At 39.5% G+C, this 27330-nt stretch overlaps 1 protein-coding gene and 1 pseudogene across 1 annotated transcript; one reads left to right on the plus strand and one right to left on the minus strand.

The window, feature by feature from the left end:
* Positions 1-10485: 10485 nt before the first annotated feature.
* Positions 10486-27266, minus strand: LOC134376852 (glycine N-acyltransferase-like). The gene is made up of 5 exons (XM_063095395.1): positions 27189-27266; positions 16158-16265; positions 13272-13398; positions 11321-11492; positions 10486-10888 (listed from the first exon to the last, which is right to left on the minus strand). Exons 1-5 carry the CDS (start codon positions 27264-27266, stop codon positions 10486-10488), a joined length of 888 nt encoding a protein of 295 aa, XP_062951465.1.
* On the plus strand, positions 14020-14721 carry LOC134375042 (proteasome subunit alpha type-1-like; annotated as a pseudogene).
* Positions 27267-27330: the final 64 nt, after the last annotated feature.

The following is a 27330-nucleotide window of genomic DNA, read 5'->3' on the forward strand; positions in this document are numbered from 1 at the left end:
TTATATATATTTAATATACAAGATACATAAGAATATGTAAGAATATAGAAGGATGTTTGGAAGGGAAAATAAAATATTAAAAACTATTTTACAGTCATAGCATTATAAATAAAATCTTTTAAATTAACTTCTTTTTCTCATGATTTAAGTTAACAGTAAATCTGGCCTACATTGTAGTCTACATTCCTCTGCATATTTCGTCTTAGACTTTGAATAGGGTACATAACCTTCCTGGTTAGTATTCATCTAAGGAAAAGCTGCCTTCCCCACAGTGTTTCCTAAAAGTGTAAGTAGAATAATGTTCATATGCTAGGTATGTTACTTAGATCAACATGCTTGTTTGCAAATTGCCATCTCTCTATTAACCCACCAGCTCCTACAATCTCGCCGTAGCATTTTCTGTTTAGAATGAAAACATGACTTAGTCCTTCCACGAATTTTTTCTCCAACACATACTACCACATACACGTATTTCTCCAGTTGAATAGAAGCCCTTTCCCAAGGCATAAGCGTCAATAAAAAAACTCAGCACTTCCTATCTAAAACTAACACAAGGATTTGATTTTCCCCATCTCACTGTGGGAGAAAAAGGACAGAGTGCCATGAAACAGTGTTTCTCCCTTGTGAGAAGAGTCCTCACCTGGAAAGTTGTATCCACACAGAGATGTTTCCAAGGAACAAACGATGAGCAGCAGCTTTTTCCAGAATATGACGTTCTTTTTATCCTGGTACATACGGCTAGGACATACCAGGTGTATTTATGTATATTTTCTACAGAAATCACTATGCTGAAAATTTTAAGGTGGATTTTGCTATCTTAAGCTAGGGGGAAAAAAGCTCTTCGCTGGTGTGGAAGTCAGTGGCATTTAAATCCCTCCCACAGGTCTCGTGTTCAGGGAGCTAATTCTGCAGGTTGTGTGTGTCATCTCAGCCTTTCTTCCCAGAACGTGTTTAGAGGCCAGGGACTGGTAGAGAGGGAAGATGTGATTGTGGTGGCAACCCATTGTTCCTCATTCCAACATTCCCAGCAGAGCTTGTGGTGTGTTCTTCAGTTGGCTGGGTTGCTGCTTTTGCTTTGATGTTGGATGAGGCTACTAGCTGGGCTCTCTTTATCAATGAGCCCTCTGGTTGAGCTCCACTATCAGGCAGATATGCTGGCTGAACACTCTGATGGCTTCTGTTCAGGCTGGTGGGGGTTATTTCCTGGCCAGGCCATTCTGATATTTGCTGTCTGCAATTAGGCAAGGCTGCGGGTTGGACTCTGAGGTTAGCAGAAATTGCTACTGTGGATAGGCAGGACCTGAGGCTATGCTGCTTAGAAATGCATGAGTGTCAGCTTGTTTGGATGAACCTGTGGGATGGGACTTGGCTGATTTGAGTGGCTGTTTGATCTCCAAAACCAAGTGAGAATTGATTCTACATTTTTCCAAAATGCACAAAGGTGAGAGTCTCCTACACAGGCAGGGTCATTGGTTAGTTGTTTCACTGTGTGGAGCCACGTTTGCCTTCCTGGGTCAAGTCAGTATATCTCCTTTGCTTCTCCAGTATTCATGGAAGTGACAGTTTCCCTGACTAGGTGGGGCTGTTGCATTGGCTTTTTGGCTGTATGGAGCTGCTGCTTGCCTTTCCAGGTGAAGGTGTTTCAGCCCCTTTGCTTCTGTGAAATATATAAAGGCGATAGCCTCCCTTCCTGAGTGGGGGTGTTGGGGTGGGTTTTAAGGCTGGGTGGGGAGACTGGCAGTCTGGGGGCTTAACTAGACTGTGCTTTCCATTGTGTTTCTATAGTTGACCAGCTCAGCTCTGCAGTGTGCTGTAAGGCTGGCTGATATCTCCGAGCAAGCACTGTAGCTGGCAGGAATGCAGAGGTACCACCAAGATCTGCACTCCGGTCGCTTTCTTTGTTTCTACCTCCCAAGGCAGTCAACCTGTGCTGTTTTCCCTAGCGTTCCACATGAAGTGAGATCAGAATGAGCTTCCTGACATGCATTTTGGAATACTAGAAAAGCTGGATGACTGCCTCTGGTTCTCTTTCTTCCCTGTAGAAACTGAACCCAGGGAAATCCTCTATGTCTGGTGCTATGCTGACTTGGCAGAGGGGCAGGGGGTGGTGGGGATGGGGTGATACCACTCCTCTTGCAATACAAATTTCTTTCAGTTCTGCATACCACGCAGGTGTCTCAGGCTTGTTTCCAGATGTTGGGGTTTTCAGAAGGATGTTCTAACATGTGGAAAGTTGCTAGTTGAAATTTCTGTGAGGGAAAGTGGGGCCCAAGACTTCTTACTTGGCCATATTCCTGATGTCACTCTTCCTGCAGACTTTTAATGACTTGTAAATAGAATAATAGAATTCACAAGCTGAATTTAAAGCACAGATCTAATCCATCATTCTTCACCACCCTGTCTCAGTTATGGCCAAACACAGAAGTTATCACCCCGCATCCTAGGAGACTAACTGAAGTCATGAAAGAGTCCCTAAAGCCTGCACAGATATGTGGGATCAATAACCTCAGGTTTTATGGTATGGTAATAGCAGCAGGAGGATTACTCCTCTCTACCCCTCACCATGTCCACCTCCCTCAAGGGTCCACTGTATACATGGTAAACAAGACCATACCCAGAGAGCACATTTGTAGCTTAACAGATAATAAATACAAATAAATGTATAGATTATATCTCTACAGAGAAGGGACTTTATAAGAGAATCAATCATTCCATAATAAAACAGCACTATGTGTCAGTAGTAAGACAAAAAAAAAAAAAAAAAAAAAAGACTTTTTTTTATATGTTCCACAACATATCCTCTTGGTTTCATGAATGTCATGAGGTCTCTTCTCTTGTGCTGGTGTCACAGGTGTGTTTTCCTTTACCTGAGTACAAGGTCCCTTTTCCCTGTTTCAGTGTCCACAAAGACTCTTCTTCCTTGCTGACCACAGGTAATTTTTTGAGGAGGGTCTTATCTTGTATTCATATAGAATTGACAGCCTGTTATTTTGGTGTGTTAAGAAACAGGGCTGTGGGTCCCCAGTCTCCACCTGGTGATTGACACATCTCTCTTTCCTTTTTGCAATGCAGTTGTTTTGAAAACCAATGTTGTAAATGCTGAATCTGCTGTATTGTTTTTCCAAACCAACAGTATTTATGGAGTTTTAATTCAGCTAAAACATATAGAATATAATCTTTCCTATTCTTGAAACAGTCACTTTAAAAAAAAAAGTAGAATAAGTAAGAGGCACTTTACATGGGCTGAGGTCCACAGCTTTGTTCTTAAGGAACTCTGATAAATGCCAAGTTGTAGATATAACTGACCTGGAGGGATGTAAAGGAGGCTCAAGACAAGGAGTTAGGGACCTGTGTTGGTGCTGAGCAGTGTGGACAGAAAATGAGTCCTTGGAATATGGGGTGATGGAAGACAGTAAAGACATCACCCAATATAAAAGATCCTTCAGGTCTGACTTCAAGCAGCCCAGGTGAATGTTCATTGTGGGCAATTCTCAGCACTCAGAGAGGTCTGTGTTTTTCTACTGCACAATACTCAATAGCTGAAGGTATTTTTTTCCTTTATTAAGAAATATTTTTGATGTTCCCTAGGAAGCAGGTTTTATGAGGAAGTAGTGAAAGGGCAGTTTGGTGTCCCAGGCATTGGTGTCAAATTATAGTGGGTCTAGTTTTTAAACCATACTCTGGAAACGATATAACTTTGGTCCAACTTCCAGCACACAAGCAATCATTGTACCCTCCTACTGTTTAATAATAAAAAATAATACCTAATGTTTATTTAATCTTTAAGTTCTTGATCCTCACAACAATCTTATAAGGTGGTGCTATGGTATGAATGTTTGTCCCTTCCAAAGCTCATGTGGGATCTTGCTTCCCAATGTGGCAATATTGAAAGGTGGGGCCTTATAGAGGTGATTGGATTGTCAGGACCATGCTCAGGACTGCTTTGGCTATTGGGGGTCTTCTTTTGTTTCGTATGAGTGTTAGGTTTGTTTTTTCTATTTCTGTGAAGATAGCCATTGGTATTTTCATGGGGATCACATTGAATCTGTAGATCACTTACGGAACTAGGGACATTTTCATAACATTAATTCCTCCACTCTGTGAATGTGGAATGTCATTCTACCTTTTGGTATCCTCTAATTTCTTTCAGCAGTGATTTGTAGTTCTCATTGTAGAGCTCTTTCACCTCCTTGGTTAAATTGCTTCTCAGGTATTTTATTTTGGGGGACAGTTATTCTAAATGGGCTTGCTTTCTTCATTTCTTTTTCTGTTAGTTTGTTGCTGGAGTATAAAAACTACTGATTTTTGTATACTGATTTTTTATTTTGCAATATTACCTAAATTGTTTATTAGCTCTAAGAGTTTTTTGGTAGTCTTAGTGTTTCCTATATATAGAATCATGTCATTTGAAAACAGGGACAATTTGACTTTGTCTTTTTCAATTTGGATGCCCTTTATTTCCTTCTCTTGCCTGATTGCTCTAGGAAGTACTTCCAATACTATGTTGGATAGCAGTGGTGAGAGTGGACATCCTTGTCTTCCTCCTGCTCTTTGGGGAAAAGCTTCAGCTTTTCCTCATTCAGGATGATATTGGCGGTGGGTTTGTCATATATGGCTTTCACTGTGTTGAGATATTTTCCTTCTCTACCTAATTTGTTGAGAGTCTTTATCATGAAGTGATGCTGAATTTTCTCAAATGCATTTCTTGCATCTATTGAGATGAAGGGTTTTGGTTTTTATTTTGTTGGTGTGGTGTATCATATCTATTGACTTGCATGTATTGAACCATCCTTGCATCCCTGGGGTGAATCCCACTTGATCATAATGTATAATGTTTTCAATGTGCTGCTGTGTCCTGTTTGCTAATATTTCGCTGAAGATTTTTCTGTCTACGTACATCAAGGATATTGGCCTGTAATTTTATTTTTTTGTTGTGTTTTTGTCTGGTTTTGGTATCAGGGCCTCCTAGAATGAGTTTGGGAGAATGACCTCCATTTTAATTTTTTGGAATAGTTTGAAAAGAATTGGTATTAATTCCCCTTTTAATGTTTGGTAGAATTCGGCAGTAGAGCCATCTGGTCCTAGGCTTTTCTTTGTTAGAAGACTTCTGATTATTGCTTCACTCTTGCTGCTTGTTATTGGTCTGTTCCAGTTTTCTATTTCTTCCTGATTCAGCCTTGGTAGTGTGTATGTGTCCAGAAATTTAACCATTTCCTCCAAGTTTTCTAATTTGTTGGCATATAATTCATAATAGTCTCTAGTGATTCTTTTTATTTCTGTGGCATCATTTGTGATGTCTCCTTTTTCATTTCTTATTTTTGAGTCTTCTCTCTTCTTTTTTAAAATTAGCCTGGCTAATGGTGTGTCTATTTTGTTTATCTTCTCAAAAAAAACAACTTTTTGATTTGTTGATCTGTTGTATCAAATTTTTGGTCTCTATTTCATTTTGGTCTGCTCTGATCTAAATTATTTCTTTCCATGTACTTATTTTGGGATTGGATTATTCTTGTTATTAGTTCTTTGACTTGTAACATTTGGTTGATTATTTGAAATCTTTCTGTTCTTTTGATGTAAGCATTTATTGCAATTATCTTCCCTCTGTTTTTGTGATATCCCATAGGTTTTGCTAGGATGTATCTTTATTATCATTAGTTTCAAGACATTTTTTGATTTCCTGTTTAATTTCTTCTTTTCTTCATTCAAAAACATGTTTAATTTTCATGTATTTGTATGGTTTCTGAAGTTTCAGTTGTTATTGATTTCTAGTTTTAATCTGCCGTAGTCTGAAAAGATACTGAAATGATTTCAGTTTTAAAAAATTTGTGACCTAACATGTGGTCTATCCTGGAGAATGTTCCATGTGCAGATAAGAAGAATTTGTATTCTGTAATGGTTGAATGAGATGTTCTGTAGACATCTGCCAAGTCTAATTGGTCTAACATGTAGTTTAAACACTGTGTTCCTCTGTTGGTTTGTTGCCTAGATGATGTATTCAATGCTGAGAAAGGAGAGTTCAGGTCCCCAATTGTATTGGGGTCTGTCTCTGTATTTAGTGCTGGCAGTGTTTTCTTTATACATCTGGGTGGTCTGATGTTGGGTGCTTATGTACTTATGAATATTATGTCTTCTTAGTGGATAGATCGTTTTATCATTTTAAAATGTTCTTCTTTGTCTCTTTTTATAGTGTCTGGTTTAGGGTCTATATATAAGAATAACTACTCCTGCTTGTTTTTGGTTTCCATTTGTGTGGTATATCCTTTTCTATCCTTTCACTATTAGGCTGTATGAGTCTTTACAGGTGAGGTGGGTTTCTTGTAGTCAGCATATAGTTGGGTTGAGTTTTTGAATCCACTTGACCAGTTTGTCTTTTGAGTGGGAAATTCAATCCATTTACATTTAGGGTTGTTATTGAAAGATATTGTGTTACCTTTGGCATTTAATTGCTTTTCATATGGTTTTAAAAAATGTCTTCTCTTCCTTTCATCCCCTTTTATTGTTTGTCTTCAGTGTTTGTTTTTTTGCTGAGATGGGATGGTAGGTTTATTTCCCTTTCTCATTTGCATATCTGTTCTACCAGTGTGATTTGTTCTTTCTCATGTGGTGATTATAGATTTTTGGGGTGGTGATTATAGATTTTTGGGGTTCTAGATGCAGAACACGATTTCCCTGTCATTTCTGAATATAGCCTTGCAGAGTATAGTATTCTTGGCTGGAAGTTTTTTTCTTTTAGTATTTTGAAAATAACATCCAATTTTCTTCTGCCTTGTGAGGTTTCTGCTGAGAAGTCTGCTGTTAGTTTGGTGGGGACTCCCTTATAGGTGACTTGATGCTTTTCTCTTGCTGTTTTTAGGTTTCTCTTTTTCTTTGGCTTTTGAAAATTTGATTAAAATGTGTCTTGGAGAGGACTTTTTTGGATTGAATATGTTTAGGGATCTTAGAAATTCTTTATTCTGGAAGTCCAATCTCTACCAACACCTGGGAAATTTTTCACTATTATTTCACTGAATACATTTTCAATGGCTTTTCCTCTCTCCTCCCCTTCTACAACACCTGTGATTCAGATGTTTGTGTACTTAAGGTTGTCTGATAGATCTCTTAGATTTTCTTCATTTTTAAAATCTGCTTGGGTTATTTCAAAAAGACAGTCTTCAAGAGCAGAAATTCTTTCTTCTGCTTGCTCTAGCCTGCTGCTTACACTCTTGATTGTAGTCTTCATTTTGTTCACTGAGTCTTTCAGTTCCAGGAGTTCTGCTGCATTCTTTTTTTATGATTTTTATCTCTTTATAAGTTTCCTCCTTCATATCCTGGATTGTTTTCCTAATTTCTTTGTATTGTCTATCCAAGTCTTCTTGTATCTCACTGAATTTTTATAATATTATTACTCAGAATTCCTTTTCAAACACTTCAAATGTTTTCTGTTGTTTGGGATCTGGTGTTTGAGAATTACAGTATTCCTCTGGTGGTGTCATTTTTTTTTTTTTTCACATTCCTAGTATCTCTACACTGTTGCCTGGTCATCTGGTGGAGCAGTTGCTTCTTCTATTAATCTGGGATGCCTTTTGAGGAGATAGACTCTCTCCTGTAGATTTGTTTTATATTGCCCATTGGGTGGGGTGTTTTAGTTTGGGTTCTGGGTAGACTCAGTAGTCTCAGTAGTTCCAGGCAGTCTCATTTGTTCTGAGTAGATTCAGTAGGACCAAGTAGACTCAGTAGTTCTAGGGGATGCTGGCAGCTGTGCTGCACCTGAAGCTTGGGCTATGTGGGTGGTTGGGGTGGCTGGAGCCACAGAGTCAGCCAGCCGGTTGGGTTTGTGCAGGTGGCTGTGGTGTCTGGGACTACCTGGGCAGCTGGATATTTGGTCCCACAAGAGAGGGTGGAGTTGCATGGGAGGCTGACTGGGTAGGGTCACATGGGAATCTGGGCCATTGGGGCCACATGGGAAGCTGGGGATTTGCAGGTGGCTGGATGGCTGCACCCGAGTGTGTGGGTGGGGGGCCACAAGGGCAGCTGAGTGGTTTGTATTGCATAGGTGACTGGAGCTGCACTGGAGGCTGGAATGCTGGGGCTGCATGGACAGGTGTGGCTGCATGGGCAGCTGTGGCAACTGGAGCCCTGCACGTGGCTGTGGTGACTGTGGCTGTGTGGGCAGCTTGACATTTGTGGTCCTGTGGGCAGCCTAGGTGGCTTGGGATGCACACAGGTGGCCAGAACATTGGGCTGCATAGGCATTGTGGGCCTCACCAGAGGGGTATGCTTTGTGGGATAAACTCCTGTTCAGGGAGAAGGGCCATGGTTCTGAGACAATACAGTGGTGCAGACAACCACAGCAGTGATGAGTGTGGGCTGGGGCATGAGCAAGAGGAGGGTTCCCACTGGGAAGTGACAACAGCCAAGCAAATTATTCTCACCGTACGGGAGAATTTCTCCTCCTTTGATCCTGGTGTTAGGCATGTAGTGGCTGCTGAAGCTGTGTGCCTCTTTATTCTCTCAACACAACCCTGCTTGGTTTTTATGTTCCACAGGACCTCAACAGACTCCTGCTGCCCTCCCACACTTTCTCACCAATGTTCTCCCCTGTACTATGCTGTCTATTCCTTGCTCTGGTTTCTTTCTGTGGGAGGATTGCATGTTGAGTACCTCTAGTCTGTCATCTTGTCCTGTGTCTTTGGAAACATTTTAAGTTGTCAACACTGGTATGGAGAGTGTTGCTGGCATATAGTGAGTAGAGGCCAGGGATTATGCTAACACCCTCCAATGCACAGGACACTTCCTCCAAAAAGGAATTATCCAGTCCAAAGTGTCCCTTGTGCCAAAGATGAGAAACCCTGCTCTAAGCTGAATCTCTGCATTCTTGATTGGTTAGGAAATTAAACCTCAGCCTTTTTTTTGTGGGGTGTGCATGTAGGGTCGAGGGACCTACCTAGATTATATTCCATAGTTTAATTTCAGGCTTAGATGGACCAGAGGGAACAGGTCCTAAGGCAGTTCATCACCTTCTTTCCAGAGCTCTCTTTGCTGCCCAGTGCTGGTGGTAAGCGCTGTTTCCATTGAAGAGTTGAGACAGGAAACAGTCTCAGCTAACCTGTTCCAACCTAGAACATCTCTCCTGCTATTCCCCTCCAGCAACTGACTTTCCCATAAAACAGTTCTCTAAACTTCATAGAGTTCAGGCATCCTGAAGTAATATGCTGAGGGCAAGTGCAATAGCAAGTTTCTACGCTTTACTTCCTTCCTTTTCAACTCCTGTATCTCCTCAATAAACATCTACCTCTCTGTGTCTGGGTGCTGCCACCTTCCCCTTTGCATACACACACCCCATGCTCTCCCCACCATGAACCACTTAAGTTAAACTTGTACAATTGAACACAAAATCTCTTTATAGTTTGGGGCTTGTCATGAGTTGAGGAAGCTCAGCCTTTAGAAATAACACTGGATCATTTTCCTTGGAGTGGGAGCTGGAAGATGAAAACCTAACATAAGTTAGTCTTTTTCTTAATAATTCTCCTTGTGTTGTGGATTGAATACCTCTCCCTGCCGCCCCAAGTCACTGAAGCCCAATCTCCATTGTAACAGTTGAGGATGGGAAATCCTACTATGGCAACTGAAAGCGGGGCATTGAAGAGGGGATTAGATTGCAGGCCCATGACATAGTGAATGGATTAATAATGGTGGTCAGGGGTGTGGTTCTGAGGACTTTAGGAGACCAGCACATGAGAGTCTGTCTCTCTGCTTTGCCGTTTTCTGCCATGTGAGACCTCTGCATTGCCATAAAGCCACCACCAAAAAGACCTTCACCAGAATTGTCCCTTGGACTTTGGACTCCCCAGCCTCCAAATCTGTAAGCAATAAATTTAGTTTTCTTTATAAATCACCCAGTTTCAGGAGTTTTGTTATAAGCAACCGAAACAGAATAATACACTCTGTTATGTCATGTATATTGTGTTTAACCTAATACCTTCATGTAACTTGTACATAATATATCTAATAAACCTATAAAGCAGCAATCAGAAGAGAGGATATTCTCTAATGACCTACTGAGGAGAGTTCACTTGCTGATCACTAAAGGAAAAGCCATAAAAGGAGAGAGGAATAAGTCACAGTGCCCAGAAAATATCTCCCCTGCCCTAGCAAAATTGTCAAGGGTCTTCCAACTCATTCTCTAAGAGTTTCAGGAGAAGCAATTTGGAGCAATAGGTAGCTGATGAAGAAGTGTTACAGAGATCCTGGAAGTGTGGGGAGCTAAACTACATCGGTCCAATGCAGGAGGAGATGGGCCTGCTTCACCCTGAGGAACCTAAGGAAAGTTCCTGAGTGATCTGAGCACAGGGACCTTGGCGGTCCTGTTGACCATTCACACCGCTTTCCCAGAGTCTGAACGGCACCCACTCCTTTACTGATGGCTACAATTTATTCTTTCTTTTCATCCACCATCCTTCAGCTACATACCCATGCCCACCCAACACCATCATATGTTCAGGGCCAGCTTCACAGAGGCACACAACTCCACTGGTTCCAGTCACAGGGCATGGTGATATGGTGCAGAGTGTAACTCATTTTTTGCATAGCTTCATTGCTCTTCTCTGTGTGAGAATAGATGGGAAAGCCGAGTTTTCTCATCTTCTGGCCCTGGATATGAATGACATAGGAGACAAGGCCTTTGACCCGGTAATCAGGCAAGGTGCCTCCCATCCGCATCTCTCCAGTCTGGTCCATTAGGGTCCAGGACACAGGGGTCCCCTCAGGCCCCAGTAGGCAGCAGGAGGGGAAGTTCTGGATACAGCGCTCGATGAATCTCTGGCTCCTCTCATTGCCACCAAAATGCCAGAATTTATTCACCAAGGCAGCATGGGTGGTTTCCAGGGATGAGATTTTAAACATCTCTTCATCGCTATAGAGGGTCCAAGAAGAAAGCAAAGTCCATAAGTATGAAGTTTTATATTTGTTGTTACCTCTGTTGTCTTGAGAGACAAGAGTAGACAGAGGAAACAGCAGATGCGAAGTCTCGGAGTATGCATGAGCTTATGATGATAAAAGAACAGAAAGAAGGCCAGTGGTGTTGGTGGAAGGGAGCAGGAAGGGCAAGCAAGGTCAAAGTGGTAGACAGAGATATAATTTATTCCAGATGAGAAGGGAAATGAGGGAGTCTTCTACACAGGGGAGGTTTGAATTCCATTTTTAAAAAAGGTTATTCTGACAGTTTTGTAGAATATTGATTGTAGGGAGGCCAGAGCAAAAGCAGTGGGAGAAGCTGAGAGGCTACTTCAGCAGTGAAAGGTGTCAGTAGGGTAGAGTGGGGTTTTTTTTTTTTTATCAAACTCACATGGCTTTGGGCTTGCCACCACTGGGTGATAAATTCTTTGCATCCAGCAGGGAAGGAACCAGTTTCTCAACTGTGTCAGACGTCATAAAGAGAATGTTTTGTGCACGTTTGACTTTGAAAGATTTAATGGCTGCAAGACTTTGTATTGCTTCATTCAGACTGGACTGTGAACCTAGATGGGATTATAAGAACAGATGTAACAGTTGAAGTATATTCTAGGGAGACAATCTCCAGTGGAGTTGGAAGTGTCTGGGATTTAGAGTCAGAAAACCTTGGTTCTGGGATTGGTGCTGCCACTGTGTGACTGGGGTCACATAGCCATGGTTTGTGTATTTTTTTTCTGTTTTACCTGTGTGAAAACATGCCCAGGGATAGATTCAGTCATAGCTATGTCATTGGTGGCAATACCCAAACTGGAACCAAGTTTCCTGGGCTACATAATCATGGAGTTTTGATAATCAAAGGAGATGAGTTATTCAAAATGGTAGCCAACATCTACTGAGTTGTGTTCCCAGTGTGAGAGATTATTGCAGTAATAACCCACTATTTGCCCATATCTCTACTTGCTCATATATCCTTGTATTTATTCCCTGAGACAGTCCTCTCCTGCATTGTGTGTAACCTTGACCATGTGACTTGCTATTGCCAATTTAATGCAGGGAGAGATTTAAAAGCACTTGCATCTTGGGATTTTCCTCTCTTTTTGTTCCTGGTTACCTTGACACCAACATGATAAAAATAGGCCTAGGCTAGCCTGCTGGAGACACATGCTCCTACTATGTTATTACCACAGTCAACAGCTAGCACTAACTGAAAGTCAGAGCCACCACTCAGACATGTGAGTGAGGCCATGCTGGGGCAACCGGACCCATCAACTGATTACAGCTGTGTGAGGAAAACCAAATGAGACCAGCAGAACTGCCTTGCAAAGCCCAGCCTAAATGGTGGATTCACAGAGTTAGGAGGTTTGCTATGCAGCAAAAGTTAACTGACATCCAGGTATTGTGCAAAGCTCTTCCTATTTGACAGAGTTTGGACGTGTTGTCCCTGCCAGAACTCATGTGGAAATCTGATCCCCAATGTGGCAGTTTGAGTCACGGGTGCAGATCCCTCATGAATAGATTAATGCTCTCCCTAGGTGGGGGGAGTAATGAGTGAGTTCTCACTCTATTAGTTCCTGTGAGAGCTGGTTGTTTAAAAGACCCTGGCACCTCCTCTCTCTCTCTCTCTTGCTTCCTCTGGCCATGTGATTTGCTTGTACCCACCAGCTGCTGCCACTTTCTGCCATGAGTAGAAGTAGCCTGAGGCCTGTGCCATATGGCACAGAATCGTAAGCCAAATAAACCTGTGTTCATTATAAATTACCCAGTCTCAGGTATTCTGTTAGACCAACACAAAAGGGACTAATACACTGTTCAAAACTCTATTTAATCTTTTCTGTGCCCTGCATTTTAAGTACCATTAGTATCCTCATGTTTATAGATGAAGAACATGATCTCAGAGAGGGTAAGCCAGCTTGCTAGGATCACCTAGTGAGCAACAGGCAGGTGCCATTTTAGGGAGTCTGACTCCAGAGGCATGCTTGTAACCATGCATTTGTCATTGGTGACCCAGGAGGTGCACAATGGGCTGTCATTCTTATTCCAGAAACAAAAGGTGAGAGGGTACACTCTGCTCTGGCACCCAGTCACCTGAAGGTTCCTGGGTACATCTGTGAAATCCACCATAAATCTTTGGTACCAAGGAATTTTATTATGGCTTCCCATTTGAAGCCCATTCTTTGCAAGATTTAAGGACTCTCCCTTCTCACTTTACAGATGTAGTTGCAGCTGAGTCAAAATATCAACATCAAGCTGAGGGTTTGGAGCTCTGAAGAAGGATGTATTAATTATATGGGGACTCGCTCAGAACATGGACGTGAATCAGCACACATCTTATTCCTCTTACTTACTTTGAATCTGCAAATGCTGCTTCCAATCGATGACTTCTGGTGTGCCAAGGAATTCCTGACAGTTTTTAGGGTCCTTGGAGTAGATTTGGTAAGTATTGGTGTAGTGATCAAGGTCATCCTTCATATCCTATTATTGTTGGGAAAAGGGGAATAAAAAATACATTTGTATTTTATAATTGCACTGCTGTTCTGTTTTAAAAATCTATTATACTGTGATATTCTTGTGATATTCTTAAGTATTAAAATATTGGTATTTTTGCTGGTCCACTGAAATTATTTCTGAATCTTTTAAATCATGAGTAAAAGATCAGAGATTCAAGTATTCAATTTATCATGGAAAATTCCAGAACAATGCTGTTCTCTACTCATATATTGCATTAAAATTTCAAATCAAATAAAGACAGAAACACTTAGAAAGCCTTCTTCTATACCTCCATTATCCTACACAGGAAGAAGAGAAAATCAATTGAAAAGGGAAAGCTATTGTAAGAATAAATTTTACTACAGTTCAAATACTTGCAGAACACACAAACATGGCAGCATGAACATGACAGTATTAAATTTGATAGAGATATCTCTGGATTAAAATCTCCATTTATATATAATAGAAGATGAAAACCAGTTAGAAATGCTTTCTTTAAAAAAATACTATGGTTAGACAAAGTGCCGTTCCAGAAAAAAAAACAAAGGGAAGGAGGCCACAGCCAGGCCTGGGATAGAGTCATATTTCATAACCGGTATGACAATGATGTCACTGTTTGGAGCCCTCAGGGAAGGATTCATCAAATTGAATATGCAATGGAAGCTGTTAAATAAGATTCAGTCACAGTTGGTCTGAAATCGAGATCTCATGCAGTGTTGGTTGCATTGAAGAGGGCATAGTCAGAGCTTGCAGCTCATCAGAAAAAAATTCTCCATGTTGACAGCCATATTGGTATCTCAATTTCAGGGCTTACTGCTGGTCCTGGATTGTTATGTAATTTTATGCACCGTGAGTGTTTCAATTCGAGGTTTGAATTTGACAGACCACTTCCTGTGTGTCATCTTGTATCTCTAATTGGAAGCAAGACCCAGATACCAACACAGTGATATGGTGGGAGACTGTATGGTGTCGGGCTGCTTATTGCTGGTTTTGATGACATGGGCCCTCAAATTTTCCAAACCTGTCCATCTGCTAACTATTTTGACTGCAGCTATGTCCATTGGAGCCTGTTCTCAGTCAGCTTGTCTGCATTTCTTAAGGGAGACACTTTCTGCAAAGCAAGACCTAACTACAAAAAATGTTTCCACTGGAATTGTTGGAAAAGACTTGGAGTTTACGATCTATGATGATGATGATGAAGTGTCTCTGTGCCTGGAAGGTCTTGACAAAGGACCACAGAGAAAGGCACAGCCTGCTCAACCTGCTGATGAATGTGCAGAAAAGGCTAATGAACCAATGGAGCGTTAAGTGATAGATCAGTCTATATGTGTATTATCAAATATACAAGAATGCAGGAACACATACTGATGACAATAATCTTTACTTTTAACAGAAGATGCAGAGTGGTGGAATGGTGTGTTTCAGGAATCAGATGATTTTTCTAAGCAACCTCACTGAAACCATATAATGGTGTACACTTTTCTTTGGGTGATCTATGTAGTCATTTTCTAGAAAGTATAGGTATTCATACTAATGTTTTTATATGAAGAAAATAGTGTCTTTGCAGTTTTAAAGACAATGGTGAAATAAAATTGTTTTATCTGCAACAAACAAACAAACAAGCAACTTAGATCCCCTCAAATTATGTAATGACAGATGAGAAAATTTGGAGGAAGGAGGCAGAGGAAACTATTACCACACCTAGTGTAGAATTACAAAACTTTGTAAAAAGTAGTCAAAATTTTGCACAAAAATATACTCACAAGTCATCAATGATACTACTGACACATTTTGTTGCATAATATCACATTTGAAAGTTCAAATAACGTTATTTCAGCTAAGATTTTATTGTTAATGTAAATTTCTTTGTTTTATATAGGGTTTATTTCTTTTTGCATTTCTAATTGGCAAATAAAAATTGTATAATTTATCATTGCAACATTTTGTATTGGAAATATGTATACTTTTTGAAATAGCTGATTAATCTATTCATTGCCTCCCATCTGATGAACCTGAAAAACGTTATGTTAAGTGAAATAAGCCAGGCAAAGAAAGAAATACCACATGATCTTACTTGTCTGAACAGGATAAAAAAGTTGAGCTCATAGAAACAGAGAAGAGAATGGTGGTTATCAGGGGCTGGTGGAGCAGGATTGTGGAGAAGTTGGTCAGAGGATACAAATTTTCAGTTAGGAGAAATATGTTCAAGAGATCCATTGTACAGCATAGTGACTATAGTTAATAACAATGTATTGTATTTTTTTTAATTGCTAAAAGAATAGATTAAGTATTCTCACCACATAAATGAAAAGTATATGTTAATTTAGTAATTTTTAAATAATTTGTAATAAATGTGTAAGATTTGTATTTTTGGTATTTCAAAATAAGTTTATGAATTTTTATCTTGAAAGGTGTTATTGACTTTCACTAATTTTTAAGTCTTTCCCCAAAATGTATATGGAAATTCTAGCATTATAATTTTGCTCTTTATAGTCATCCTAACCAATTGTCCTATTTCTCACCTTCATATCTTTTTCCTTCTATGTTCTCTGTTTAGAATGTTCACTTTTCCTTGTCAGCCTGATAAAAACATATTCACATGTAAAACTTAGTTCAAATGAAACCTCCACCAAGAAGTGTATCTAAATTTATCCAGTAACCTCAGCCTCCAGTCTCTAAGCACATGGTAGGCACACAGCAAATATGAACACAGAGCCATATTCATTCCACAGCTGGCACCTTACCTGCTCCTGAGGGCGGATGACCACTGTATTAAAATCAGGCCACTTGTCCACCAGGGCCTTTAGCTTGAACGGGTTTCCCTGGTTCATGTGGAACACGGTCCCATAAACCTATAACATTTCAATGAAATGAGAAGGTCAGCATATTACATAGGGACAGTAAAATGACTTGTTTGGTCAAAACAAGGATTATTTTTTAATAAAAGCATGACATTTTATGATGGAAAGAAGCCCAATAGAATCCAGGTCAGACAATCTCTATGTATTACTGTTTTTTAACCTTAAATGAGAAGAGCTTTGTCTCTCTGTAAAATATGAATCATGCATTCATACAGTAAAATAATCAGACAGATAAAATTAATCATTTTAAAAACACTATTCTTTATTGTATAATTGAATATTATCTTTATCCGTACTTTCTTCCATTCATACACAGAGACATACATTTTTATTTTTATTGGTTATGAATATTCATGAGATACAGAGCTGATTGTCACCCCTTGTGCCCTAGATGTGAAGGCCAGATTCATACGGGCAGCAAGCCCATTACCACAAATTGCATTTGTACCCCGTGTCCCTCACCCAATAATCCCCAACCTCCCTCCCCTCTCGCTCCCTCCCCCCCACTTTGTATCCCAGGGTATATTCTCTCACTCTGCAAGTCCAACCCACCACTGTGGTCTTTCTTTCCTTCCTTCTTTCTCTCTTAGCTCCCACATATGAGTGAGCACATGCAGTATTTATCCCTCTGTGCTTTGCTTATTTCACTCAACCTAAGTTTCTCCAGACTCATCCATGTTGCTGCAAATTGGAGAATTTCCTTCTTTTTTATGGCAGAGTAGTATTCTATGGTGTATATATACCACAGTTTCCTTATCCAATCATCCATCGATGGGCATTTACGTTGATGGTTCCATATCTTGGCTATTGTAAACAGATCTGCGACGAACATAGGAATACTGATATTCCTTTGACATGATGATTTCCATTCCTCTGGGTATATACCCAGAAGTGGGATTGCTGGATCTGTAGTTATTTTAGAAAACTTCGTACTGTTTTCCATAGTGGTTGTACTAATTTACAGTCCCACCAACAGTGCAGCAGTGTTCCCTTCTCTCCACACCCTCACCAGTATTTGTTATTCACCATCTTTTTGATTATAGCCAGTCTAACTAGAGTGAGGTGGTATCTCACTGTGGTTTTAATTTGCATTTCCCTAGTGACTAGTCATGTTGACCATTTTCTCACATACCTGTTGGCCATTTGTATGTGTTCCTTTGAAAAATGTCTATTCAGCTCCTTTGCCCATTTTTTAATTGGGTTATTTGATTTTTTTACTGTATAATTGCTTGAGTACTATGTACATTCTGGATATTGATTCCTTGTCAGATGCACAGTTAGCAAAAATTTTCTCCCACTCTGTAGGTTGTCTTTTCACTGTGTTGATTGTTTCCTTTGCTGTGCAGAAGGTTTTAGTTTGATATAGTCACATTTGTTTATTTTTTCTTTTGTTTCTTGGGCTTTCAGGCTCATGTTCATAAATTCTCTGCCCAGACCTAGTTCCTGAAGTATTTCACCTATATTGTCTCTCAGTAATTTTACAGTTTCAGGTCTTTTACTTAAGTCTTTAATCCATTTTGAATTGATTTTAGTATATGGTGAGAGGTGCATATTTAGTTATTCTCCTACATATGGATATCCAATTTTCTCAGCACCATTTCTTGAAGAGGAAGTCTTTTCCCCAATGAAGATTTTTGTTGCTTTTGTTCTATATCAGATGGCTACAGAGACATAAAATTTTACAAAAATAAAAGTACACATACTTGCTGTTTTTTCACACTGAATGTACTATGGGCCTATTTTTATGTTCATCAACATAAACATTAATTTTCTATTATTTTTAATGGTTCAATAGAATTTCACTATATGACTTCTGGTCAAGATGGTGGAATAGATGGTCCCTAGCATCACTATCTCCCACAAATCAACTGATTAAAACTATAAAAACATAACATCAAGTGAATGTGGAATGGGGAGACGTCCAGCGGGGGAGGCAGAAGCTCCGTGGAGACCACATGCCCTGCGGGGCACCGTCTCATGATCCAGCAGATAGGCTTCACCGCTGCCACCTGGCTCCATTCCCAGCCCAGCCCTGTGTGCACAGAGTGGGGAGACGTCTGGCAAGGGCGGCGGAGCCTCTGCAGAAACCACACACCCTGTGGGGCCGCCACTGCAAGATCCAGCAGGTAGGCTTCACCGCAGGCACCCGGCTCAATCTCAGCCCGGCCTTGTGCACTCAGAGAAGGCAGATGTCTGGCAGGGGAGGCGGGAGCTCCATGGGGACCACAGTGCTGCTGCGTGACCCAGCAGCCTGGCCCAATTCGTACGGAGCACAGAGACTTCCAGCAAGGGAGATAGAAGCTCCGTAGAGTCCACACACCCGGTGGGGGGGCCGCCGCTGCACGATCCAGCAGCAGGTAGGCTTCACTGCCACCACTAAGCTCCATCCCAAGCCTGGCCTAGTGCACACGGAGCAGGGAGACATCCTGCAGGGGAAGGGGAAGCTCTGCAGAGACCACACGCTCTGCGGTGCCTCGGCGCATCCCAGCAGCCTGGGCCAGAGTGCACAGAACAGGGAGAAGTCCAGCACGGGAGGTGGAAGCTCAGAAGAGACCACACACCCTGCAGTACCACCCTGTGATCCAGCAGCCCGGCAGAGTCCAAGCTGACCAGAGAGGTGGCTCCCAGGAGAGGCCCAAGACCCAAGGAAACCACACACACAAGGCACTAGTGGCCAACTGAGCAGTAACTGAGGTAGCCATACCAAATTGGCAACCACAGCAACATCTTAGTCAGTCAATAGTGTCAAACATGTAGACTGTGAAACCCCCACCACAATGAATAAACATCAAAAAAAGATACCACTAATATGAAAAATCAAGAAAGTACACCACCAAAGTATAATAACTCTCAAGCTCTAGATCCTATAGAACAAGAAGCCCTTGAAATGACTGACAAGGAATTTCAAGTGATAATTCTAAAGAAACTGAATGAGATACAAGAAAATCCAGCTAGACATCATGATGAAATGAGGAAAAGTATACAGGACCTGAAAGAGGAAAAGTACAAGGAAATCAATGTGCTGAAAAAAAATGTAGCAGAACTTGCTGAACTGAAGAAGTTATTCAGTGAAATAAAAAACACAACGGAGAGTTTAACCAGCAGGCTTGTCGAAGTTGAAGAGAGAACCTCTGAACTTGAAGATGGGCTGTTTGAAATATCACAAGCAGACAAAAAGAAAGAAAAAAGAATCAAGGACATTGAAGAAAATCTGAGGGAGATATCAGACAACCTTAAGCACTCAAATATCCGAGTCATGGGTATTCCAGAAGGGGAGGAAAAAGGAGATTGCATTGAAAACATATTGAACAAAATAGTGGCAGAAAACTTCCCAGGTATAGGAAAAATCACAGATCTTCAGATCCAGGAAGCTCAACAATCTCCAAATGTGTTCAACCAAAAAAGGTCTTCTCCAAGACATGTTATAATCAAATTGGCAAAACTCAAAGACAAAGAGAGAATCTTAAAAGCTGCAAGAGAGAAGTGTCAAATCACCTATAAGGGAGCCCCAATAGGGCTAACATCAGACTTTTCATCACAAACCCAGAAAAAAAAAGAAAAAAAGCCAGAAAGGAATGGTATGATATATTCAAAATACTAAAAGACAGAGATTGTCAGCCAAGAATACTCTATCCTTCTGAAATGAAGGGCAAATAGTATATTTCTCAGACAAACAAAAACTGTGGGAATTCACCACCACACGACCACCCTTACAAGAAATTCTCAAGGGAGTACTGGGTTTGGTTCCTGAAAAATAACTACCACTGCCATAAAAACCCAAGAAAAATCCAAACCCACTAGTATAATAAAAATGGCATTCATGAAGAGAAAACAAACAAAGAAAAAGGCTATCTACAACCCAAGGAACCAACAAACACAGAAACCAAACAGTAAATCAGAAAGCAAGGAACAAAGGACACCTAAGACAACCAAACAATAATCAATAAAATGCTAGGAATAAATCAACACTTTTCTATAACAACTCTTAATGTAAAAGGCTTAAATTCCCCAGTCAAAAGATACAGACTGGCTGACTGGATTAAAAAGGAGGACCCAACTATACACTGCCTTCGAGAGACCCACCTCACCCATAAAGACTCACATAGACTTAGAGTGAAAGGATGGAAAAAGATTTAACATGTAAACAGAAAAGAAAAATGAGCTGGAGTAGCTATTCTTATATCTGACAAAATAGACTTTAAACTAAAAACCATAAAAAGAGACTATGAGGGACACTACATAATGATAAAAGGACCGATCCATGCCGAGCCCATGGCGCACTCGGGAGAGTGCGGCGCTGGGAGTGCAGCGATGCTCCTGCCGCGGGTTTGGATCCTATATAGGAATGGCCGGTGCACTCACTGGCTGAGTGCCGGTCACGAAAAAGACAAAAAAAAAAAAAAAAAAAAAAAAAAAAAGGACCGATCCATCAAGAACACATAACAATCATAAATATGTATGCACCCAATGTTGGAGCAGCCAGACTTATAAAACAAACTCTATTAGACCTAAAGAAGGAAATAGACACTAATACCATAATAGTGGACCTGAACACCCCACTGTCAATATTAGACAGATCATCTAGGCAAAGAATCAGCAGAGAAACACAAGATCTAAAGAAGACTCTAGACCAATTGGACTTGGCAGATATCTACAGAACATTCCACCCAACAACCTCAGAATATTCATTCTTCTCATCAGCACATGGATTATTCTCTAGGATAGATCACATATTAGGTCACAAATCAAGTCTCAAAAAATTCAAAAAAATTGGAATTATGCTACGTATTTTCTCAGACCACAATGGATTAAAATTAGAAATCAATAACAAATGAAATTCTGGAAACTATACAAACACATGGAAATTAAACAGCATTCTACTTAATGACATATGGGTCCAAGAAGAAATCAAGCAGGAAATCAAAAAATTTATTGAAACTAATGAAAATAATGATACATCATACCAAAATTGTGGGATACTGCAAAAGCAGTATTAAGGGGGAAATCTATTGCATTAAATGCTCACCTCAGAAAAATGGAAAGATGGCAAATGAACAACCTAACACTGCACCTTAAAGAACTAGAAAAACAAGAACAATCCAAACCTGAAGTTAGCAGATGGAAAGAAATCATTAAGATCAGAGCAGAACCTAATGAAATTGAAACCCAAAAAATAATACAAAAGATCAATGAATCAAAAAGTTGGTTTTTGAAAAGATAAATAAAATTGACAAACGAATAGCATGGCTAACAAAAAATAGAAGAGAGAAGATTCAAATAACTAAAATTAGAAATGAAAAAGGTAATATTACAACTGATTCATCTGAAAAAAAAAAAGGAATCATTCCAGACAACTATAAGCAACTAACTATAAGCCTACAAATTTGAAAATCTGGAGGAAATCAATAAATTTCTGGACACACACAGGCTACCAAAACTGAGCCATGAAGACGTAGAAAATCTGAACAGACCAATAACAATAAAAGAGATTGAAGCTGTTATTAGAAGGCTCCCAACAAAGAAAAGCCCAGGACCAGATGGATTCACAGCAGAATTTTACCAAACATTCAAAGAGGAATTGACCCCGATTCTTTACAAACTTTTCAAAATATTGAAACAGACGCAAATCTCCCAAACTCATTCTATGAAGCAAACATCACCCTGATACCAAAACCAGGTAAAGATACAACTGAAAAAGAAAAATACAGGCCAATATCCTTGATGAATATACATGCAAAAATCCTCAAATAATACTGTCAAACAGAATACAGCAACACATACGCAAAATTATCCACCATGATCAAGTGGGATTCATCCCAGGGATGAAAGGTTGGTAAAACACAAGCAAATCAGTAAATGTGATACACCTTATCAATAAAATCGAACACAAGGACCATATGATCATCTCTATAGATGCTGAAAAAGTATTTCATAAAATTCAACCCTCATTCATGACAAAGACTCTCTATAAGTTAGGTATAGATGGAAAGTATCTCAGCATAATTAAAGCCATATATTATAAACCCACTGTCAATATCATCCTGAATGGGGAAAAGCTGAAAGCTTTTTCTTTAAGAACAGGAACCAGACAAGGATGCCCACTCTTACCACTCCTATTCAACATAGTGTTGGAAGTACTCGCCAGAGTAATCAGAGAAGAGAAGGAAATAAAGGGCATCCAGGCTGGAAAAGATGAAGTCAAACTGTCCTGTTTGCAGATGACATGATCCTATATATCGAACAGCCTAAAACCTCCACAAAAAAACTGTTGGAATTGATAAATGATTTCAGCACAGTAGCAGGATACAAAATCAACACACAAAAATCAGTAGCATTTCTATTCTCCAGTAGTGAACATGCAGAAAAAGAAGTCAAGAAATCTAGAGCATTTACAATAGCCACCAAAAAAAAAAATACTTAGGAATTGAGTTAACCAAGGAGGTGAAAAATCTCTATAATGAGAACTACAAACCACTGCTGAGAGAAATTAGAGAAGATACAAGAAGATGGAAAGATATCCCATGCTCTTGGATTGGAAGAATCAACATAGTGAAAATGTCCATACTACCCAAAGTGATATACAAATTCAATGCAATCTCCATCTTAATTCCAATGACATTTTTCTCAGAAATGGAAGGAACTATCCAGACATTTATATGGAATAATAAAAGACCACGCATAGCCAAAGCAATGCTGAGCAAAAAAAATAAAGCTGGAGGCATAACACTAGCTGACTTTAAACTATACTACAAAGCTATAATAACCAAAACAGTATGGTACTGGCATAAAAACAGACACACTGACCAATGGAATAGAACAGAGAATCCAGAAATCAACCCACATACCTACAGCCATCTGATCTTTGACAAAGGCACCAAGCCTATACACTGGGGAAGAGACTGCCTTTTCAGCAAATGGTGCTAGGATAACTGGATATCCATATGCAGGAAAATGAAACTAGACCCATACCTTTTACCATACACTAAAGTCAACTCAAAATGGATTAAAGAATTAAATATACATGCTGAAACAATAAAACTTCTTAAAGAAAACATAGTAGAAACACTTCAGGAAACAGGACTGGACACAGACTTCATGAATATGACCCCAAAAGCATGGGCAAGCAAAGGAAAAATAAACAAATGGGATTATATCAAACTAAAGAGCTTCTGCTCAGCAAAAGAAACAGTTAACAGTGTTAAAAGACAACCAACAGAATGGCAGAAAATATTTGCAAAATGTACATCCAACAAAGGATTAATATGCAGAATATACAAGGAACTCAAACAACTTTACAAGAAAAAAACAAGCAACCCAATTAAAAAATGGGCAAAAGAGCTAAGCAGGCATTTCTCTAAGGAAGATATACAAATGGCCAACAGACATATGAAAAAATGCTCGACATCACTCAGCATCCGGGAAAGGCAAATCAAAACTACACTAAGATACCATCTTACCCCAGTTAGGATGGCTAATATCCAAAAGACTCTGAACGATAAATGCTGGTGAGGTTGTGGAGAAAAAGGAACTCTCTTTCATTGTTTGTGGAACTGAAAAATGGTGCAGTCTCTATGGAAAATGGTATTGAGGTTCCTCAAACAATTGCAGATAGATCTACCATATGACCCAGCCATTCCACTGCTGGGAATATACCCAGAGGAATGGAAATCATCAAGTCGAAGGTATACCTGTTCCCCAATGTTCATCACAGCACTCTTTACAATAGCCAAGGTTTGGAACCAGCCCAAATGTCCATCATCGGATAAGTGGATACAGAAAATGTGGTACATCTACACAATGGAATACTACTCAGCAATAAAAACGAATGAAATACTGCCATTTGCAACAACATGGATGGACCTTGAGAGAATTATATTAAGTGAAACAAGTCAGGTACAGAAAGAGAAATACCACATGTTCTCACTTATTGGTGGGAGCTAAAAATAAATAAATAAATTCACACACACACACACACACACACACACACACACACACACACACACACACACACACACACACACACAAAACCGGGGGTGTGGGAAGAAGACATAACAACTACAGTTCCTTGAAGTTGATAAGTTGATACAACAAGGAAACAGAAAGGACATTGTTGGGTGGGAGGGGGGAGAGGGAGGAGGCAGGGAGTTTTTGGTAATGGGCCACAATAATCAATCACACTGTATATCGACAAAATATAAATTTTTTAAAAAAAGAATTTAACTATATGGATATACCATTCATTTATTCACTTGCCAATGATGACCATTTCTGCTGTTTTCAACTTTTTGCTTTAACAAATAATTTTTTATAAAACATGTTTGCACTGGAATCTTTACATGGGTACCCAATATTTTCTTAGAATATCCAGAAGGGTAATTGCTTGTTCAAAGTTTATGTACATGCTTCAAAACTTTTTAATATATGTTTCTACATTACCCTCTGGAGAGGTTAAACGAACTCCCACCAGCCAGCAGAGGCTATTGCTCAAGAGATCAGGTTTTGAGGTCCCGTAGCCTGGGTCTCACCCCTGTCATGTTGGGTAAGCTACTGGGTTGGCGGGGGAGTGTGAAAGAGGAGGGAATGGGTGAGGATGAAGGAGGGAAAACCTGTGGAAAGTAAGTGTCCTTATGGTTTTGGGGTGGAGGAATTCAGTAGTGGACATCAGCATGGAATTTATGACAGTTATGAACATAAAGACTCAATGGAAATATGCCAGTGATCAAACATCAAAAGATGGTGTACCTCTGTGTTTTTCACCATGGGTAGATGATGACCAAGGACTTTACCAGTATCCTTGCTTCCTGTCCCCCACCCCACGTGAACTATACAGGTTAGACCAGGGAAACAGAGAAGGAAAAAAATCTTTCTGCTTTGATTGAGTTTATTTGAATTTATTCTTTCTTCAACCATGGGTGGAAGTTTGCTCTAGAAATTCAGTACAGTTTAGGCAAAATACAGAGGTTGCCTTTATACACATTTGTGTTTGGGGCCTGTAAAATGCATTTACATTACAATATTATCCATTGTAAAATCATAAAATATGTGGAATTGTTATTCTTATTGTTATGGCCTAATTAATTAAAACTTTTTTTTTCTCCTGCTGAAACTCAGACTACAGTGAAAACACAGTGAGGCACTTACTATAAATTGAATCAACTGGAGTTGACACTTGCAATAAAATGTATTTGAAGATAATAAAATAATATGTAACACTTAGAAGAATGGATAATCATTTTCTTAACTGAGCCTCAAATAAGTGTTGATTAATAGTGAGTTCTAGGTAATACCTCTGTTAAAAGTACCTGGCATATCAATATTCTAGATTTCTATTAGGGGAAAACGTTTATCTTTAGTAATGCAACCAACAAAGAGGAATGCCATATTTTCCTAAAAGTTGAGGACTCAAGAAAGCCTAATCTCACTACAGAGATGCTCCAAGAAAAGACAATAGGGAAACACCAAGAGCTTTCTCAAAATGTTTGCGATCCACTTAACACAAGGAATGAAGAAAAATTTAAATCACAGCATTCTATATTATAGTGCACTGAAGAAAAACGTTTAGCCTGGAGAATTTTTTAGGTTTTTTTTTTATTGAAATATAATTTATTATATATGTTTGTAGGGTACAGGTTAAGGGTCACAAAGACTGATTACATTTTGTAATCCTGAAGAATTTTTAAAAGTAGCAACTCACCATAAAAATATCTCAGGCAAGTGTCCATAGAATGTCTGATTGATGTAATCTCCAAAAATTTTCACTGTCTCTCAGAGAGGTTGCCCAAATCTTAAGGATTGTCATAGGAAGGCCGTTAAATACTAGGTAATATTGATTAATGTCATACCTATCAAAGTGGGTAACTTTAGTTTTAGATTAGTTGACTTAAAGTCATTTTGTTTTGGTGACAATTAAAGAACAGGGCCAGTTGTCTCATTAATTCGTTTCTAATAAATGAATATAAAACCATATTATCGAGAAGTAAAATAATACTAGTTTCTCCTTTATCCTGAAAGAAGGGAATAACAAATCCGTTAGGGAATAAAGAATTTGAACGCATTTGTCTTATCTAAAATGTACTCATCTCAGAGAAATGTCCTATAAAATAATACAAATCTAGAAAGGATTGCCCTCTAAATAGAAACACACACACACACATTCACACACACACTAGGTGAAATGGACCATATCCTTTTGGATGCCAAAGAAAAATACAAACAAAGACCTGAATTTATTATTAGAGTTGCTCTGGCACAGTTCTGGATGTAGGCATTTGTGTGTGTATGTTTTATCCTCTCTTGAGATTTCTAATTAATCATACTAGGTTAAAGAAGATACTGGGAGTCAGCCTCCAAAACAGCCTGATATGCATTAAATTCTGAGCAACTGGGAAATTTCAGTCAAAATAGGAATTGACCTATTAATAATTTCAAGAAGAATTGACCTGTTAATAATTTCAAGAAGACTCGTGATCATTAACCTCTCACCTGGCAAGTGTCTTTTCAAAATAAACAAATTAAACATTAATATGTAGCCTCAGCCAGCTCTGGAGAAGAACTCTGGGAAAGTTTCAAGTGTTGTTATGAAATGCTTCTTGGAAAGGAATGAGGCAACAATTTTTTGAGTCAGCACAGAGCAAAAAGCAGTGTTTGGACTGAGGCATACTTATGTTCATATCATAGCACTGCAACTCACTATTTGTGGGATATTGGACAAAGCACTTCACTAAACCTCCATTTTCTCATTAGTGACATGGACATGATAGCAAAGATCTTGTAGAGAAGTAATGCAAATTAAATGAGAGAAAACACAAAATAGTGCCTGGCTCAAAATAGTTGCTCCATAAATGTGACTCTCTTTTCCTCCTCTTTCACAGTAACTTTCTCTTCCTTACTCCCCTCAGAATTTTCCATTGTCACCTTCACGGATGCAGGAAGGCTCTTTATCAATGATTTCTCCAGCGTCTGCAGCATCTGAGCACCTTGCAATGGGAACATCGTGGAAGATACTTTAACCTAGAGAGAGAACCGAGGAAAGTCCAGGAATGAGAAAACCTAGAGG

The sequence above is a fragment of the Cynocephalus volans genome, chromosome 4, assembly GCF_027409185.1.
Source record: "Cynocephalus volans isolate mCynVol1 chromosome 4, mCynVol1.pri, whole genome shotgun sequence".
NCBI lineage: Eukaryota > Metazoa > Chordata > Mammalia > Dermoptera > Cynocephalidae > Cynocephalus > Cynocephalus volans.

What these genes read in the sequence shown, in the direction of transcription:
- LOC134376852 (XM_063095395.1), bottom strand. Translation starts at nt 27,266, where the DNA reads ATGTTCCCATTGCAAGGTGCTCAGATGCTGCAGACGCTGGAGAAATCA. An exon ending in GCCTTCCTGCATCCGTGAAG is followed by an intron (nt 16,266 to 27,188) that starts GTGACAATGGAA and finishes GAAATGTTATAG; the next exon opens with GTTTATGGGACCGTGTTCCA. An exon ending in TCATCCGCCCTCAGGAGCAG is followed by an intron (nt 13,399 to 16,157) that starts GTAAGGTGCCAG and finishes CAACAATAATAG; the next exon opens with GATATGAAGGATGACCTTGA.